At 38.1% G+C, this 19,476-nt stretch overlaps 1 protein-coding gene across 4 annotated transcripts in view; it reads right to left on the bottom strand.

Annotated features, from left to right (window-relative positions):
• Positions 1-19,476, bottom strand: part of PARD3B (par-3 family cell polarity regulator beta) — a 985,082-nt gene that overhangs the window by 183,320 nt on the left and 782,286 nt on the right. For all 4 annotated transcript variants that reach the window (XM_081813815.1, XM_081813816.1, XM_081813818.1 and 1 more), the window contains one exon: positions 7,498-7,608. In XM_081813815.1, the coding sequence (XP_081669941.1) occupies positions 7,498-7,608 (111 nt within the window). The remainder of the gene's footprint in view (positions 1-7,497; positions 7,609-19,476) is intronic.

Below are 19,476 nucleotides of genomic sequence, written 5' to 3' on the forward strand. Positions count from 1 at the left end.
GTCTAAACGACTCTTGGAAAGCATGCCAGTCAAGTGATTTCATTTTATGTATTAATCCAGCTCGGCTGACAAGTAGTTGCTAATACAGCACTTCTAACATTGATTCAAATTCCATAAAAGGATTTTGGCTCATAAAAAATGCTGGCATGGCATCAGGATTTAGGTGTTCCTATCTCTTGTCTATTGGAATACAGTAATGTGCCAAATTTTGCCAGTGACCACAAGCATTCTGAGAAGGTGAGTGTTACAAAGATCAAATAAATGTATAGATATTAAAGCCACCTGCATCTCCCCTGGGTCTCACTCCCTCATCCCTCTAAATAAAAGGCAAATTTGGAAAGATGGACACTGAATGAGGGGTGGTAGGTGTGCCTTTCCCCCCCATCTCCCACCCCTCTGTTTTTAATTCTTATTCTAGGAAGAGAGGTGATCCTTACCCCAACACAAGCATCAATAGTAATTACTGTAGTAATCTCTTAATTACAATAGTAATCTCTTTTCATTTACTGAGATGATTAGTACTATGAAAAACAAAAATCTGACAGCTTCTTTCTGTTGGCCTAAAATGAGAACATGACCTTGTCCTGGGAAACAACCATCTAGTAATATTTTTCATAACTTCCATGCAGTGATGATCTAATAAGAATCTAAAAGTAATTAACTGGATCTCTTTTAGCCAACCAAAGCCTTATTCAAATACACATTTTTATCAGGATTCTAAGGGAGCCATAAATTGGGGCATTTTGAAAAACTGGGATCTAATCCAGTCCATGATCTGACGAGGGTTCAGTGGTAATAATAAATTGGGACTATTAAGACCGGGAACCATTCCAACATTTTATTTTGCCCACACCACAGGACGTAGCAAATTCTACTGCAAAAGACAGGGATATTCAGTGAGGAGTAAAACCATGCTGAATTAATCATTTGTATGTAATCATGCCAAAACATGGGTGTTTTCAACAGTTTAAATAGTGCCAAAGTTTAAGTTCAGTACATAATTAATTATAGAGAGTCTCTTGGCAAATTAAAGAAAACAACCTTCTGGTTCTTTAATAAAATATGCACTCTTTTTAGGATACGATAATGACAATCCTATCAATTCATTTGTCGCTCTATGTATTTAGGAGTGCCCTATTTATGTAGGGTGCAGCTAAAATATTAATTCAGAACCGACTTTCCTTTCCTTTCTTAGAATACAGTAAGCATCTTCATTTCTCAGGATGAACATATGCTGGACAAACTCTAGCCTTATTCTGGTTTTCATTTCAATTTCCAGTAACATAAAAATCTCCCATAATTAAATAAAATGCTGAGAGCTTGGGAATAGATTTTCACCCACTTGTATTCTGAAACTATAAATGGTTTCTGAATGTTTTTATTTCTCTAAGATGAATTTCGTTTATGTGGGGAACTTGCAGCTGCATAATTAAATCTTGGTTTGCCAAATATCAAAAACACATGTATTGATTTAAACTGAGGGAACGGGCCACAAGCAGCTCAGCTGATAAGGCAAAGGAGAAGCCTCTGCAGCTCTTGGAAGGCTTCCTGAAGGCAAGAAAACTAAGAACCCTCAAGTCAGACACTGAAACCAATCAGCTTGCCTAAATCTCAGCCCCACTCTCACTTAGAGCATTCCGTGCAGGCCAGTTGTTGAAAACAAGAGCCATATGTTTTCATGCTCCTCAGTCCTGAAGCTGGGGAGGCTGCCTCTTTGCCCCTCATCTCCTCATTTATCCTGCTAAGGTTCTAGTAAGATCTACAAAAACACGTTTCATTCACACAGCAAATGAGCTCCCTTGCAAAATAAACTTTGACATGGTATAAGAGTAATACAAGATCTTAGAGCACAAACTCGTATGTTTTTGAACTACACCTGCCCTCCCCTATTTTAGGAAGCAGTTTCATTTAGCGAAATTTCATTTCAGGGTCAGTAATATGGGACTTTAATGGGAGACAGCCTTTTGGTGTAAATGGAGATGTTTCCCCCAGTACAGTAATCCTACATAAATGAGGGGGACACTTACTTTTCTTTAAGCAATCTCCACCTGACTTCTGAGAAGGTATTAACAATACAAGTACAACATGCATGCAGGTAGGTTCTTTGTAGGTACAAGAATCTGGTTAATTTCACACTTTGGAGCCAGTTACACATGTGAGTTAAAGTCTTAGAATTCAACAACAATACGTTTACTGATTTGTTAAGACAATCTCTGGCTTTCAGCTCACCATACTAATTTATATAATCAGAATATTTGGAAAATGTTAATTTAATTTAGCTTGATTAAAAAATTCTAGGGGAAATAATCTTTGAATATAATATTGGATTCATCCTTCTAGCAATGGATACAGGCATTTGGAACTAATGTTTTATTATGGCCAATCTCACTGAAGCATGAACTAAATGATGAGTTTATTTAAAACAGGGCTTTGCTGCAATGGGCTGTTTGACTTGTGGCAGGAGAGGACACATGCTCAGCTCAGGAAATCAAATATGAGACTAAGAAAAGCCTTGCATGCAATTTTGAGCAAGAAACTTGGGCTTCTCCACTCAGATAAGAATAGGGCATACACTACCATGAAGCAATGCTATGGCAAATTCAAGAAAGGCCGTTCTAGGCAATTCAAAGTAAATGCTTCTATACTTGAACATATTTATTTCTTAGACCCTGAGATCTGGGGAAAGCCACAGAGATCCCCTAAGGACAAATGCAGCATTAGTGATACACAACATGATTTTAGGTGATATGTGGCTGAATGTAGATAATTACATTAACTTCTGTGGTTTTGCATCTATATAATATTTTATTTATTTGAATATATAAATACAAATAAGACAATGAAGGTAATATATCAATGACTGAAGTTGATGAAACTCTGATCTAGTCCAATATTTTCCTGATGCACTAATCCTTTCTCACTGTAATCATCAGCTTCTTATTAGACATTTTTCAGTGTCCACAAACTCACTCTCATGTGACATTCTAATTGTTAGGATATTTTCCCTTCTATTTAGCTGAAGACTACCTCTCTTAAAATGACTCCCCATTAGTATCTTCAAGAAAATAAATGAATGGATGAATAAGCAAAGAGAGAGAGAGAAAGAATAGATGCTATAAAATGCATTTAATTCCTCTTTTATGTGAAAATTCTTTGATCATGTGACATCAACTAAGTCTTACCTCTAAGACTATGTATGCCCAGGTCCTTCAACATTTTTCAAAAGACAGGATTTAGTTGGTGCTATTTTGTGTGTGTGAGAGAGGCAACGGGATATTTGAAGTGTGGTCAGAGTAGTATAAAGCTGGAATTATTGTTTCTTCCTTCATTTTGCACATGAACTTCCAGTAATGTAGCCTAGGACTGGATTTTTTGGCAGGCACATCCTCATGTTGACTCATGCTAAACTTTACCCTCAACTAAAACCATCAGGCAGTTTTTTCATATATTTGGTATTAAGTCAAACCTTCCACATCCTGTGTTTGTACAGTTCGGTTTTGGACCTAAAATCAAGACTTTACATTTATTCCTATTAAGTTTCTTTATGTTTGATTCAATCCATTGTTCCAGATGATTCTGTCATCAATACATTATCAACACCTGCAGATTTTTGGCATTCACAATCTGATCAACAGCACTGATGCCAGTGCTCAGCAGGCCAGAGTTAAAAATAAATTTTGAAGAAAAACTTTTTCTTGCAAGTTTATATTGATGGACTATTCATTAGCAAGCTTTGGGTACAGTTTCTTGAATAGCTAGTAATCCTTCTAGGGTTATGTCATCTGGTGTACATTTTTCTGTGTTATCCACAGGATATCATGAGACAAGGAGCTTCTAATGTCCAGAAGAGTACCCTTACTTGTGAAGTCCAGAGGCTACAACAGGGGTTTTCAGCCTACACACTGTTGGCAGTTTCAGTGAGATGACTCACTGTTAGGGGACAGGAGTATCTTGTGCATTGTAAATGGTCTGGCCGCATTCCTGGCCTCTACCTAGCACCTGGCAATTCCCTTCCCGTGCTTGTTCCTCCTTCGAAGTTGTGACAATAAAAAATGTCTCCAGATACAGCCAAATGTTTCTTTGGGAGCAAAATTGTCCCTCCCTGAGAACCACTGGAGGGCTCTGCATTCCTCCAATTTAATCTTATAATTCCATAATTTTTTTTTTTAAAGATTTTATTTATTTATTTGACAGAGAGACACAGCGAGAGAGGGAACACAAGCAGGGGGAGTGGGAGAGGGAGAAGCAGGCTTCCCAGGGAGTGGGGCTCGATCCCAGGACCCTGGGATCATGACCTGAGCCGAAGGTAGACGCTTAACTGACTGAGCCACCCAGGCGTCCCATAATTCCATAATTCTTATGGCTTTTTTTTTTTTTTACCTTTTCATAGCTCTAGCTATGAACATGTTATTCATATATAGCACCACAACAATTCTTTATCAGGAGTTAAATATGTAGATACATTAAAATGAGATATGGAAATCATAAGAAAAATAATGGGAGGAATGAAGAGGGATAATATAATCCTAAAATTTGGAGTTGAGGTTAAATTAATCCTCGGGTCAAACAGTTACAAGGAAATTGAACCTTCTAACAGGAACTATATGATTTAAGAGGTCATCTATCAGGACTTTTATATCTGGATGCTCATCAAAGTATTATTTGAAAGAGTGAAAAATGGAAACAGACTAAATGTTTGACAACAGAAGGTAAGTAAGTATACTGTAGTATATTGATCTCACAGAATATTAGACAGTCATCAAAATGGCATATTTTCAAAACATTAATGACATGGGGAAGTGCTCACAACATAATGCTGTTGAAAAAGTGAGACATTATACATGCAGCATGGATATCAAGTTTCAAAGGAAATATATACATAGTAAAAAGATCATAAGAATATTAATAATTGTTATGGAATTATGCACGATCGTGTTAGTCTTCTTTATGCTTTTTTATGTCTCCAAATTTTTCTTAATGAATTTACTGTATTTGTAAGTGCCGTGTGCATGGGTGGTACTGGGGTAAGCAATCCAAATACTCTTAGGTGGGTGCTTACTCTTAAGCACTGGCAAGGGTTTCTTTCTTGTTGGCAAAAAAATATGCCAGTAAGGCAGGCTACTTCAGAGAGGGCACATGAGAAAGATGACAATATTTTTAGACCGGCTTGTCCAATCCTCTTGGGAAAAAAAATCGGTGTGTCATTTTTCATAGGATAAGGATTGTTTAATGTTTCAACCAAACCCTGTCCCTTCAGGTCAAGGGTTCTCAGACTTTAAAATACTGAAGAATTATGTTGGGCTTGCCTATTAAATACAGGTTCCTGGGCTCCAAATCCCAAGATTCTGATTCTGCAAGTCTGGTGTGGGACTCGTGCTTATTTTCAACAAGCTCTCCGTGTGACTTCTTTTGATACAGGTGGTCTATGGACTACACTTTGAGAAACACAGAGGAAGTCATATGGTTTGACTTGGATGAATCTTTCTTTATTTAGCCTTTATTTTGGATAATTTCTTCCTGGTTATACAGTAAATAGAGCTGGTATAAACCCTCAGTGGTATGTTGATTAACTGGCTTTTTGAAAAAACAAACTCAACTTACTGCATTTGCCCATTTCTATGGTGTAAATACTCCCACCATGACCAATGACAATCCACCAGTGGTTTAACAACCAGCTCCCAAAATTCTTCTCACAAGCTGATACGAGCTGGCTCCAGCACTATACAATATATTTTATTTAAGTACTTTAAATCCTTTGAAGAAGGGATAAGTGAATGAAACGCTATTATATCTGTGACAGCTAGGATGAAACAAATAAGCAACAGGACAGCTTGAATCACCTTAAGGTAACAAATTCTAAAGGCATTAGGAAAAAAGACCACTTGGTGAACTTTTATACACTGTTTCTTATTTTATTCTATTTTTTTTCCCATGGCCATGTCACAAAGAGTGATACACTCACACTGAGTTCTTTAAGGGTTGTGAGCTGGTTTCCTATGGATGACGGAGAGCCAAGAAATGGGACTCTAGGTTTGGGAGGAATGCCAAATGCTGAGTCTCCACCTCTACCCTCCGCGGCCCTCTGCTCCCGAGCTGCTGAAATGCTCTTGGTCATTAATTCTAGAGCACCCAACCATAAAATCAACTCCTCCAGCTTCTTCCTCTCTCACAGGATTGAGACAACATTGTCTCTAGGAAACCCATCTCAGATGTGTTTTACGTGTTCATGTGTGGGAAGTGGCCTAAGTAGAGGCTAATAGTACAGTTCTTCCAATATTTTGACCAGACATATTTTAAGAAAATTGGACCTGAAGCCTATAGAGCCAGCTGAGGTGAATTTACAGCCCTGCTTTTAAGAACAAAACTCCCTCAGGCACCTGCTTCCTTAAGGCAACACGAGAAAGGAAATGAACTCTTGCTTAAAGACAACCCACCTTATTTTATGGGTTATCAATTTTCTAGCTGGCACACAGTTCCCTAGCTACTAAGAGGAAAGCCTCCCAACCCCAAGCAAGTACTGAGATACAAAAAATGTGAAGTCTGCATTCTAGCAAACAGCCCAGTTTCCTGAAGACGAGGCAAGGCAGTGGTGCCTCAGTAAGTGAAGTCAGGGGAGCAGCAAAGATCTATGATGTGGGCTCACCACATAGATGTCTTTGCCAATAAGCAAGTGACAAGTTGGACAAATGTGACTTCATGCATGGTGAAGTCAGAATCAAGTACTTAAAATGATATGCTAGTTTTGTCATAATCTCAGTCTTTCTCCAAGCTCCATTTAGTTGTGCAGGTGAAGAACTTTCAGGAGAAATATGAATATTCAATTACATGTTTCAAAATCAGACATTTACACATCGACTTGGGGTAAGTGCCAGAGTTAACCTCAAAGATAAGTGAAGGGCCTCTTGTCCAAATGGAACATGAAGCTCCTCAAACAGGAGAATTCAGCCCTTGCAAACTGTCATTATTTCAGTAAATGAAACCGGCCCTTTAACAGATGGGCGACATACTTTGCAACTTGCTGATAGCCTAATAAAAGACACAGGCTTTTTAAAAATGAAGGACATGGACTTCTCAAATTACACCCCCCAAATGGATTTAGCAGAATAAAATTAAGAAGGCATACAACAGCTTGACAGAAATTAGGAACAGACTATGGAAATTTGATAGTTCTAAACATCAACATTAAAATGACCTTTTTATTAAAAAAAAACTCATTGTTTAAACCATAGGGAAAATATACACTGATATAGTCGAAACTGGGGTAGCATATTTTGGAATTATAAGTACTGATCTAATAAAAACATAAAGTTAATTTCTTCTCCAAATATAATAAAAATTCCCCAGAAAGGCAGGTTCCTTTTTATATCAGATACCTTTTCTTCTATATGAAATGCTATGCTTCTTAAAATAAAATTTCTCCGGTTGATGGATGCAACAACCCAATTTAACACGGGCCATGGACCCTAACAAAATAAGGAGCTCAGCATTTCTGCTCACCTTTCACGTTCTTCTTTCATTTTTTCCAGCTCTTCTTCCCTTAGGCCGCCATGCTTCAGAGCGCCCTTCTGCTCAGCCTTGCCACCTCTGTCATCTTTCTTCTTTCCAAATCTAGAAAAACATGAAGGAGGAGATGGCTGTTAACAATAACCTTGTTCTTGGGGTGCCTGGGTGGCTCAGTCATTAAGCGTCTGCCTTTGGCTCAGGTCATGATCCCAGGGTCCTGGGATCGAGCCCTGCATTGGGCTCCCTGCTCAGCAGGAAGCTTGCTTCTCCCTCTCCCACTCCCCCTGCTTGTGTTCCCTCTCTCACTGTGTCTCTCTCTGTCAAATAAATAAATAAAATCTTTAAAAAAACCCCAAAAAACAATAACCATGTTCTTTCAGGGGTAAATTTAAAATATTTATGAGCTGAACTCATCAAACCATAAGTCTTTATTCTAAGTAGTACAAGATCATTTTGCATAAAATGAAGTAAAATAAGAGACTGAAAGGGCAAAACTAATAGTCACTAAATTCCCCTCGTTTTCCTCTCTTCCTTCTTTCCTTCCATCTTTCCACTGAGATATCGATTGTGCAACATGCACAAAGTCATGTGGTTAAAGAGTAAAAATCTCAAACCATTAGTTCACTAGAAATGAAAGAACTGAAAGGTTACCATTAATATATAACTAAAAACTGACCGAACTCCTCTAAACAGGCCTCCAGAGCTGCAAGTGACACCGACCTTTGAAGTTAAACTCACGGGACTCGATAATGATAGTGCTTCAAGGGACCTCGCCAAACACCTAGTTTACACTACTCTCATTTTGCACATGAGACTTTGGGCCTTGATCACCCAAGTTCAGGGAAGGGCTGGGATTAGAACTTGGGCTGTCTCCTATAGTGCCCTCTCTCCTTCACACCACATTCACTCTCGCAGGTAGCCCCATCTTCCTAAGGCAGCCTCGGGTTTGTGTGTTCTCAGCACCCTCGGTGCCTGGCATATTTGTAGCTAATTGGGCACAGTGGCAATTATGATACATTATTTTTTTCCTGCAGCTTTATCGAGATATGATGGACATGTAACCTTGTGTAAATGTAATGTGTGTAACTACTGATTGGATACATTTCTAAGTTGCAAAATGATTCCCACCATAGTATTAGCTACTAAGTTCATCCCATCAGTAGTCACTATTTCTTTTTTGTGGTGAGAGCATTTAAGATCTACTCTTAGTAACATTCAAATATAGGATACATTTTTATTAGCTCTCATCACCATGATGTACATTAGATCCCAAACTTGTTAATCTTATAACTGGAAGTCTTTACCCTTTGACCAAAAGCCCCTCAATTTCCCTTCTCCCCAACCCCTGGTCACCACCACTCTACTGTTTCTCTGAGTTTGTGTTTTTCAGATTCCACAGCGTATATGTATATGCATTTATACATGTATATGTGTATACATACACACACACACACTGCACCTTCTTAATCCATTCACCTATTGATGAACAATTAGAATGTTTCCATATCTTGGCTATTGTAAGTAATGCTGCATTGAACATGGGAGTAGAGATATCTCTGTGGGATCCTGAACTCAATTCCTTTGGATGTATACACAGAAGTAGAATTGCTGGATCATAGGATAGTTCCATTTTTTAAAAAGTTTTTATTTAAATTCCAATTAGTTAGCATACAGTGTAATATTAGTTTCAGGTGTACCATATAGTGATTCAACAATTCCATACATCAGCCAGTGTTCATCACAGCAAGTGAGCTCCTTAATCCCTATCACCTATTTCACTCATCCCGCCCACCTACCTCCCCTCTGGTAACCATCAGTTTGTTCTCTATAGTTACGAGTCTGTTTCTTAGCTTGCCTTCCTCTTTTTCTTTTCTTCTTAAATTCCACATATGAGTGAAATCACATGGTATTTATCTTTCTCTGACTTATTTTGCCTAGCATAATACTCTCTAGCTCCATCCACATCATTGCAAATGGCAAGATTTCATTCTTTTTTTATGGCTGAGGAATATTCCATTGTGTATATATCTATATCTATCACATCTTTATCCATTCATCAGTCAATAGACACTTGGGCTGTTTCCATAATTTGGCTATTGTAGATAATGCTGCTATAAACATCAATCCCTTTGAATTAGTATTTTTGTGCTTTTTGGGTAAATACCCAGTAGTGCAATTGCTGGATCCTAGGGTAGCTCTATTTTAAACTTTCTGAGGAACCTTCATACTGTTTTCCACAGTGGCTGCACCAGCTTGCATTCTCCCCAGTGCACACGGTTCCTTTCTCTCCACATCCTTGCCAACACCTGTTGTTTCTTGCATTGTTGATTTTAGCCATTCAACTGGTGTGAGGTGATACCTCATTGTGGTTTTGATTTGTGTTTCCCTGATGATCAGTGATGTTGAGCATCTTTTTATATGTCTGTTGGCCATCTGAATCCATTTTTAATTTTTTGAGGAACCTCCATGCTGTTTTCCATATTGGCTGCACCAGTTTGCATTCGGACCAACAATGCACTAGGGTTCCCTGCAATTATGATACTTTAAAAGAGCACTGTGTTTCCTTAGCACTGTTAGGAAAATAAAACTGCACATTTGAAATAATAATAATAAAGCTGTGGTTATTACTAGGACACATTCTTAAGTAACAGGCATTTTCTCCAACAGGTATTTTCTTCAGAAGCAATCCCCTATGGTCTTGGTATCAACACACATGAAAAAGGAAAGTAACTTGATGCTCTGCTAATAACCAGGAAAAAGTAACTCAATTATGCATATTCTTCAGTTAAGTTAAAGATTCTTGTCAAACTATGGAAACCCCATTTATCTTTTGTTTCTTATTAAATAGCTGCAAATTTTACTTCTGTGTTTATGTGTGTATATCTTTAGCTTGCTTACTCTACCTCTGTAACTACCTATGTATCCATCTATGTATCCATCCATCTATCCAACCTGAGGACCCTACACATGCTCAGACTGACTGCCCACCCCTCATCCCTGTCCCTGTCCCCAACCTCCCAACATACACAGTGAGTCAGAATCTCCTCACCTGAAGACCTGACTCATAAGCTAAAACTCCTGTCTTCTTCAGATTTTGTAAAAATGAGTAGATATTTGTCCTTTTAGGATTGTGTTTCAATCCAAAGCAGGGGTTGTTGGTTACATGGCAGCACTGGGTATCGCTAATACCCATATTTCTGTTGTTACCAGAGTTCAAAGTACCCTGCTTTCCTCAAAGCCTCTTGACTCTGCTGTAAATTTTTCAATTTACAATTTCAATGAGCAAACCCTTGCTCATGAACTTTCTCTTTCCTCCCCATTGCCATCTCGTCATCTGCCTTTGCTTCTATTGCAATTCTTTTGCCGTATCCAGTTTAATTTAGGGATTTTAGTGAATCAACTATGAATTTTCACTCCATCATCCCCAGTCTTTTTTTTTCCTGGTCCCCCTTCTCTTTCCTAATCTATTCCTCTCTCCCACTGAAGAAATGACCTAGTGTCATTTATAGACTAGGGAAGAGAAAAAATACTGACAAAATAGAAGATCACCAGCTTCCAAATATAATTCAGATTTGTTGACATAGTTAAGATCTCTCTTTAACCTACAAAGCAGCAGATATATAATGTGTGTTTTCCTGTGTACATTCTTTAGCTTTTCAGACACATGTAGAAGAGTCTAAGTTTCTTTACATACATCAGTTAAAGAAATAATTTTCCCTCAAAATGTCACTAAACATAGTAAAATTGGGCCAAAAAAAATCAAAATTGTGGGGAGTGAGGATAGAATAATGCTTCAGGAAGTTGAAGAGGGCAAAAAGGTTGCCAAGAATTCCATAGATATTAAGCATGTTTTTCTTCTATGTTCCAAATATTTCTCCTAAATTTGAAGGTTTGGATTTTCTGAGATGAAGGAAGTCTTGTTTTTGAAGGGCAAAACTAACCTATATCTGAGTCTACCCTGATCTTTATTACCACAACCAATGAATTGTTTTTCCTTCCTGTTGCTAAAATATTTCACTTGTACTGCAGTTCAAAAACAGCTTATTGTGTTTTCATCACAGTGGAATATGTCTGATAAAGGTTAGTTGTAAGTAGGGCGCCTGGGTGGCTCAGTTGGTTAAGCAACTGCCTTTGGCTCAGGTCATGATCCTGGAGTCCCGGGATCGAGTCCCACATCGGGCTCTCTGCTCGGCAGGGAGTCTGCTTCTCCCTCTGACCCTCCTCCCTTTCGTGCTCTCTCATTCTCTCTCTCGCAAAAAAAAAAAAAAAAAGTTAGTTGTAAGTAAATTCTGCAAAGCATTTTCTTCTTAGCAAGAACCATCAATAATAGTCAAATCAACCAACTCCACAAATAATATAAATGTTTTGATTTAAACTTCATGATCATTTATTAAACTTTCCAAGAAGGAGGGCAGAAATAGCTATGAAATTTATTTCATTAGACAGAGAGAACAGTCACAAATTACCTTATTTTGTAAAGTTTGGGTAGGTTCAAGAACAGAATTATAAAACAATAATCTTCAAAAGGACTCCCACATTGTTAAGACGAGGAAATTGAGACCCAGAGAAGTTAATTGCTTTTATTTATTAACACACTGAATTCTTTTTTCCAATTTTGCAATCAGACAACTTAATTATCAGTGGTAGGAGCAGCCGTGATGGGAGGGTAGGGGGAGTTGGGAGAAAAACATCAGTTTGGTGAACTGTGTACGCCTTGTTCTCCTTCCATGTCAGCCTTTTTGGGGGTCACTTCCCAGCCTTTCTTACTTTCACAGACATAGAGAAAGAGGAGTTGGGGAGGTTCAAATACATTGATTCATCTCTCCATTAGTTATTTTTGTGAGAAAAGTCACAAGAACTCTAAATGGCTGAAATTACTGCTTTGCATTCTAGGGTTTCAAATATCCCCTGCATTCCAGGCCTCCCATTATCTATTACCTAGGAAATTTGAGAGTTGGCCATTCCGGGCAAGGTGCCTTGAGGAAATTGCTTATAGGTCAACCTTGCTTTATATAAAAGATATTTTCCTGCAGAATTCAGTGCAAACATATGGTTTGAATCAATAAAATCTTACTTTCCATGTACCTGGGAAGCCTGTTTAAAGACTCTCATGATGGATCTTTTTGTAAAGTGGAAAAATCACCTTTCAACATACCCTTTATGTAAATTTAGATTTTCATGAATTATAAGTTGGCTTAAAACACCTGTCCCTGTTCATTTCTATACAGAGACTACATGAAACAGCTTTATGGAAAACTAGCTTTCTTTCTGTCCTTCTTTCTTCTTCCATACATGCATTTGTTTACAAAATGTTTATTAGGCATCACTCTGTGTCAGTCATTGCCGTAAACACATGCTTGATGTTGAATTGGGATGCAAAACCAGACACTGCCCCTATGGAATTTACATTCTAATGGAGGAGCTGGGCATGAAACAAGTACAAATATGCAATTATAAGTTGCAAAAGAAAATGCTATGAAGTGTGTTAGGAGAGACAATAATAGGAAATTGGTGATTGGGGAAGTCTTCAGTGAGGAAATGACATTTACATTGAGATTGCACAGGTAAGAGTGTCCAGACAAGCAGAGATGGGAGATAAGCCTTATGGGAGGAAGACACTACACACACAGAGGGCGTGAGGTGGGGAAGGTCTGGTGCATTCCAAGCGGTGGAAGAAGGCCAGTGTCGCTTAAACAAGGGGAGCACAGGGGATACACAGGATTCAGATGGAAAGCGGGACAAGGACCCTGGAGTGCAAGTGTCAGAGAGGCTTGGAGTTTAGCCTAAGAGTGGCACAAGGTCTGGTCTTAGTAAGTCAAGGGACAGAGAAACTAGATAAGGAAACTGGTACATTTAGAGTTGGTAGAGGAGAAACAGGCGTAATCAAGTCATTTGAAGCAGAAGTGATACAATGTGATGCACATTTTAAAAGAGCTTCCTGGTTGCTGAAGTCAAAAGCAGCAAGTTAGAGCAGTAAAGCCAATTAGTGACTGCCTCAGGAGTGTGGGTGAAAGACAATGGTGGCCTGGACTGGAGAAGTGAAGACAACAGTTTGGAAGTGGTGGGTCAAGGGCGAGGGACCAAAAGTTCACTTTTAAACATGGTTATGATGTTAGTATGTCTTTGGGAAATCCAAATGCATGGGCTAGGGATGAGGACAAAGTCCTAAGGAACTGTAACATTTAAAGGCCAGATAGAGCGACGGGGAGGCCGTGTATAAAAGACACAGAAGAAGAACAGCTGGAGAGGTCAAGAAAATCAGGAGAGTACGGTATAAGAGACACGAGGGAAGTGCACTGTGAAGGGGCCATGATCACCAGGTGAAAATGCCATTGAGAAATCCACCGAGGTCAGGACTCCAGAGTTCACTGGATTTGGCACTTTGAAGGCATGGTTCAGTGGCGTGCTATGAGCAGAGGCCAGGTGACAGCGATCTTGAGAGTGAATGGTAGATAAGTGTAAAAGTATGCATCTGTGTGTGTACAACCACTTCAAGAAGTTTGGCTGGTGGGGTGATTGCTGGAGTTTGGGTGGAATGTTGAAACAGGCGATTTTCCATTTGGCTGATACTGGAGGGCTTTTGTTTGGTGAGAGGAAGAAATGTCAGAGTGTGAGAGGTTGGAATGGAAGAGAAAGGAGAATAAAGCTATTTTCTCTTTTAGTGTGCTAAAATATTCATAATATGAAGTTTACCATTTTAATCATTATTAAATATACAGTTCAGTGGCAGGAAGCATGGTCACACTGTTGTGCAACCATCAACCACCACCCATCTCCAGAATATTTTCATCATCCCAAATTGGAATTCTGTATCCACTAAAGAGTAGCTCCCCATTTCTCCCTCCCCCAGCCCCTGGGAACCACTATTCTACTTTCTGTCTCTGAATTTGATTACTCTAGTTACTTCATGTAAGTGGAATCATACAATATTTGTCCTTTGGTGTTTGGTCTATTTCACTTAGCATCAAGTCTTCAAGGTTCGTCCATGCTAAAGCATATGCCAGAATTTCCTTTTCTTAAGGCTGAATAACATTCCCTTGTACATACATACCATATTTGTTTATCCATTCATCTGTTGATGGACTTTTGGGCTATGCTCATCTCTTGGCTGTTGTGAATAATGCTATGAACACTCGTATAGGAGAACAAAGTTCTTGATAAGAGAAGAGGACAGGGATATATAGAAACTCCAGAGAGACTGGCCTTAGATAGGAGGAGACTCAAGAAAAGCAGCAGCTAGAAGAGGTATAGAGTTGATGAATGGACAGCTGAGGAGTTTCCAGGTAATTCGTTTATTAGTCAGTAGGATGCAACATGTATAAGAGAAATGCATTCTATCCATAAAATGAGACTTCTTGGTATAAATTGAGAAATCAAAGGAAAAGGACTATACAAGGTTGAAAAGAATCTCATAAAGGGTTATACAGAAAAATACCAAAACCAGACCTCTTTGGTTGTAATTTTGCCTAGGTCAGGAGGCCCTAAAAGGCCATATGGGGAAGTAGAATTTAATAATGGTCCATTCATTCATTCATTCATTCATTCACTGAGCTGCCATGACACATCACATGGATTACTCACATGGAATGTAACCACTAACACCATCAATTGCTAGGCAAATATCTAACTCCTCAATCCAATTAAACAGCTAAACAAGCTCCCAGCATCTTATTGTTTTCCAAATGATAAAGATTTTAATATAATTCTTAGTAGTTATCCCCTAATTTCTTAGCAAATTCTGTTTGTTTTTCTTCTGTTTTTATTTCTTTCCTTGAGTTTTCTAGGTAATGATGACTTTTGAATCCTTCCCAGATTCCCACATACCCTGACAAATGATCCAAATTCAACAACATGTATAGCTCTATCTCTGCCTTTGTTCATGTCTAGTCTCTTATTTAATTCACTTCTTTATTCTGCTAAGTACTGCCTGTCTACAGTTTTCTTCCCAGGTCCCACTGGGCAGTTTATGCAGCTGTTAGTATCTGCTCATCTTCCACTGAGCGCACACACTGTATAAAAGCAATCTTGAGTGATGGTTTAAGAGGACTAAAAAGTCCAGCAAGGAAAAAGTTCACACACTCTTATTTCAAATTAGTGGTGAGCTATGAATCCAAGGAGAGCTGCAAGTATGAAACAGAATGTATTTCTTCCTTCTGCAATCCCGAAATACCTTTGGGTGTCAATGATGCATTTGGAAAAGGCTACAAGATCCAGTCATTACTAATATTACACTTAGAATATCTACGGAATGATGTCAGATATGAACATGCACCAACTTCAAAAAAAAACCAAAACAAAACCAACAACAACAAAAAAAGAAAATGCACCAACTTCACAGTAAAAATATGTTCTGGACTTTGATAATGGTTCATTCTCCCTGTAACCAGCTGACTTATAAGTTATGATATTGTCTTACCATTTTGTAAATTATACACTTTGAAATAGCTCAAGCAAAATACAGGGGCAGAGAAGTTCACAGACCTTTGACTGTATTTCCATAGTTTATTTTGAAATTCACCCATAAAAGGTTTCTGTTGTCTGATGCATTCTAAGCTGGGTTCTGAATTAGCATATGCGTATGCTGATGAAATTTACTTCCATGTATTGAATCTCATATGGTTTTGTGCACTTTGGTGATTGCTTCTCTCTAAAACGTATGTCACAAAGGTCTTTACTTGTTTACCTGAGATGGCTCCCATTGTACTTGAGAGTTAAGTATCTGATAAAAATTCAATGAAAATTGACCAATTAGAGAGTTTCCCCCATTTTTTTTGGTACCTAAGGCATTGCTTATTTTTATGTTAATATTATCAATTGAATAATGAACAGATTTGTGTTTGTTGTTAATGTTAAGAAAAAATATTTTACTTCTATTTTTAGCCTTCCACAGTATATGATTATCATGCTAATGCCTGTGATTTTTCAGGAGGGAGGTGGAGTGCTATAAACTCTGTATGCTTTCCATAACAGAAGGGTTGTAATTTAAACTCTATAAGCCCACTCCAGGGCATGCAAAGGGAAATAGGGATTTGCTTTATAGGATATGTTCACAAGGGGAAGCTGAGTGAGTTGATGGTTTAGTAACCGAAGAAAAACTCAGTATTAAAAAATCTTTCTTGTTATTTCTTGTTAACTAAGTGGGTCAAGCAGTTGAGGCTCTGAAAATGATTTCTAATTAAAATTTTAATTTCTGGTACATTGTTTAGACACTTATTTTGGGTATGTTTATATGTTTCCAAGATGAAGACAAGCTATATGAAAACAACAAACATGTTTAATCCCACTGCTATCTTTACTACTTCCATTGAGGCCAACATTCCCACCTATCCTTAAACAGCTACTTGCCTCTGGGTTGTTGCTCATTCCCAGGATGAGATTCCTATATTGGTGGTCATGGAGACTCTTCATTCCAAAGCAGCGGACCTTCAGATCTCAAATGTGTTGATATTTGTTTTTAGGATTGAAAAGCAGGGAGGTCCTATAACATTCTAAGATTTCTCTCTAAGTGGATAAAACATCTGCTGGGTAGAGTCTTAAGCAGCTCTCTGGCTCTGAATTCAGCTGCTGGGATTCCTTGAGCTAATTTGCTTTCCCAGACTGAGAAGCTAGGAAACACAATAGATTTGGAAGTACGAATATATTGTAAATAATTCTAGCGGGTCCAGAAAGCAAAGTAAAGCAAAACGTACATCAGTAATAACCCATCTTCTGAGAAACAAACAAACAAACAAACAAACAAACAAACAAGTAAAAAGGGCACTGGGAAGACTGACTTGCAAGAATCACTTAAGGGATCTGGGAGCCACCGGACATTTACTTTTGCTGAGCATTTTTGTATCAAATGAAAATTCCACTCTAAGATTATTAAAGCAGCACTCTGTTAGGAGAAAGAGGAAAAAAAAAATATGAAAAAGAGGCCAGAAATTAAAATTAAATGAAAATAAGCGTGAATGAGTGAGCAAGAAAGATAAAGATACTAATAAGGTATGATTTTCAGATCCACACAGGGACTATAAAAAGCTTATTAACTGTCACGACCACACTGGGTTTTAAGTTATTCTATCCTGCTTTCCAGAAGAAGAAATACTCTTCAGGAGCACAGTGAACTTTGATTAATTGCTTTCATACGCTCTCACTGGCTTTAAGACGTAGGCAAGAGTCTTAGTGATTCAGACTAAATGCTTATGATTTCTGGGAAATATATTTAACAGGAGCATTAAAAAAATAGATCTTTTTGCATTTTTATGTTTTCTTAATAGTTAGAAAGGCATTTTTTATTAAATGTTTACTTATTTCAAAGAGGCAGAATATGTGGCTTCTTCCTTTTTATTTTTATTACTTTTAAGTGGATCTCTGAGCATCTCTGAAGGCAGCTTGAGTGCACAGACAGCTGATGGCCTGTCCTTAAAACACATGCTGACTCAAACAGCACATGGCTGGAATCTAGACTTTTCATCTGTGTGCTCACAGCATCCCCTTCTTCCGTTTTCTCAACCTCCTTTATCCCGGAAACCTGGGCCCTAGGAAAGGAGTGTTCTGAGACCAAATCACACCCCATGTGTAAACTTCTCTACCAACCGTGGGAGGTTCCCCAACACCCGGGGCCTTCCCGTGCTCAATCTGCCAGGGCTCACTCCTCAATGACCATGGATTCATCCTGCAGAAGGAAATGTCCCTCCACAGGAAACAGCTCTGAGATTCATTCACTGGCAAGTGGGGTCATTTTAGCAAACTGCCTGCTAAGGGAAAAACTGACTCATGTCAGTGAAATTAAATCCAGGGAGGGTTAATTAAAAGTTCTATGGAAACTGGAGATCTCGTCTCTAGTCTCTAAATAAAATGTTAAATACAACTTATATTCCAATACCACAAATTAACTTATGTATACTTTCTATAAAGTCCCTTATCAAAAGAATGGTGACTAACTCATTTATGAATAAAGAACAAAAGGACAATGTTAAGAAATGGCTGATTTTTTGGGGGGGGTGGGTATAGTGACTATGCAAAGGACCGTTTTAAAGGGAATCGGGGTATTACTGCTCCATCTTCAGAAGTTAAGAGAAATGGCATATTTTCTCCGGAATGCATCTGCACTAAACAAGAATAAAGTGATTAAGCTCCAGACCCAGTCTAATGGGAGTAAAACTTATCTTTATAACTCAGATTAAACAAAAAAAAAATTATCACTTCTTTGATGCCCAAATTAGCTCTTTTCTCTAGCATACTGAATTAATTAGTTGAGTGACAAAAGAATTAGTCCATGTAGGATCAAAGCTGAAATCATATTTATCTGAAATTTAAAATTAAGAACACACAGCTCTATCCCTCTGTAGCTCATGTAATGTTCTTTTATGTTCTATATATACTAAACCTTCTGCATGTCACGTAAAGTATAACTAGGGCTTTATTCTTTTTTTCATTTCATGTTCTTCTTCCTCTTTTTAATATATAAAATCTTCCCTGAAAATACAATGAGAACATCACAGAATATTTTTTCCTGGGGGTGGGAAACTTTTCCATTGTGCCCTAAGAATCTTAAATTATGTGGCTTTTTTTTGTCAAGATTTATTGTATAAATACAAAAGAAGCAAAATAATTAATGCACGATAGAGCTGGTAAGAGAGCCTGAAACAATAGAAAAGAGTTATGACATTGATTCTTAATAAATGATACTAAGTTTGAAACTGTTCTTAAAAGGTAGAAGCTCTCTTAACTTTGGGCTTCTTTTTTTTCTTCTTTTTCTGCAGAAGAAAAAGCAATTTTGAATAAGGGACAATTGCTGGGGGTTAATTTCTGGGACGTCTCAATTTACTAGAACTCATATTTGATTTTTTTTTTTTTTTGATGTGTGTAACAGTTTTACTAAAGAAAACTACCTTGGATAAGCATATCCATCTTCAGCCAAGATGCGATGGAGAGCGGATTCACAGAGGAGTCTGGAGATGAAGAGGGTTTGTGCTGATGTTAGCACCT

Source organism: Leptonychotes weddellii, chromosome 3 (genome assembly GCF_054177405.1).
Source record: "Leptonychotes weddellii isolate Sample4059 chromosome 3, ASM5417740v2, whole genome shotgun sequence".
Lineage (NCBI taxonomy): Eukaryota > Metazoa > Chordata > Mammalia > Carnivora > Phocidae > Leptonychotes > Leptonychotes weddellii.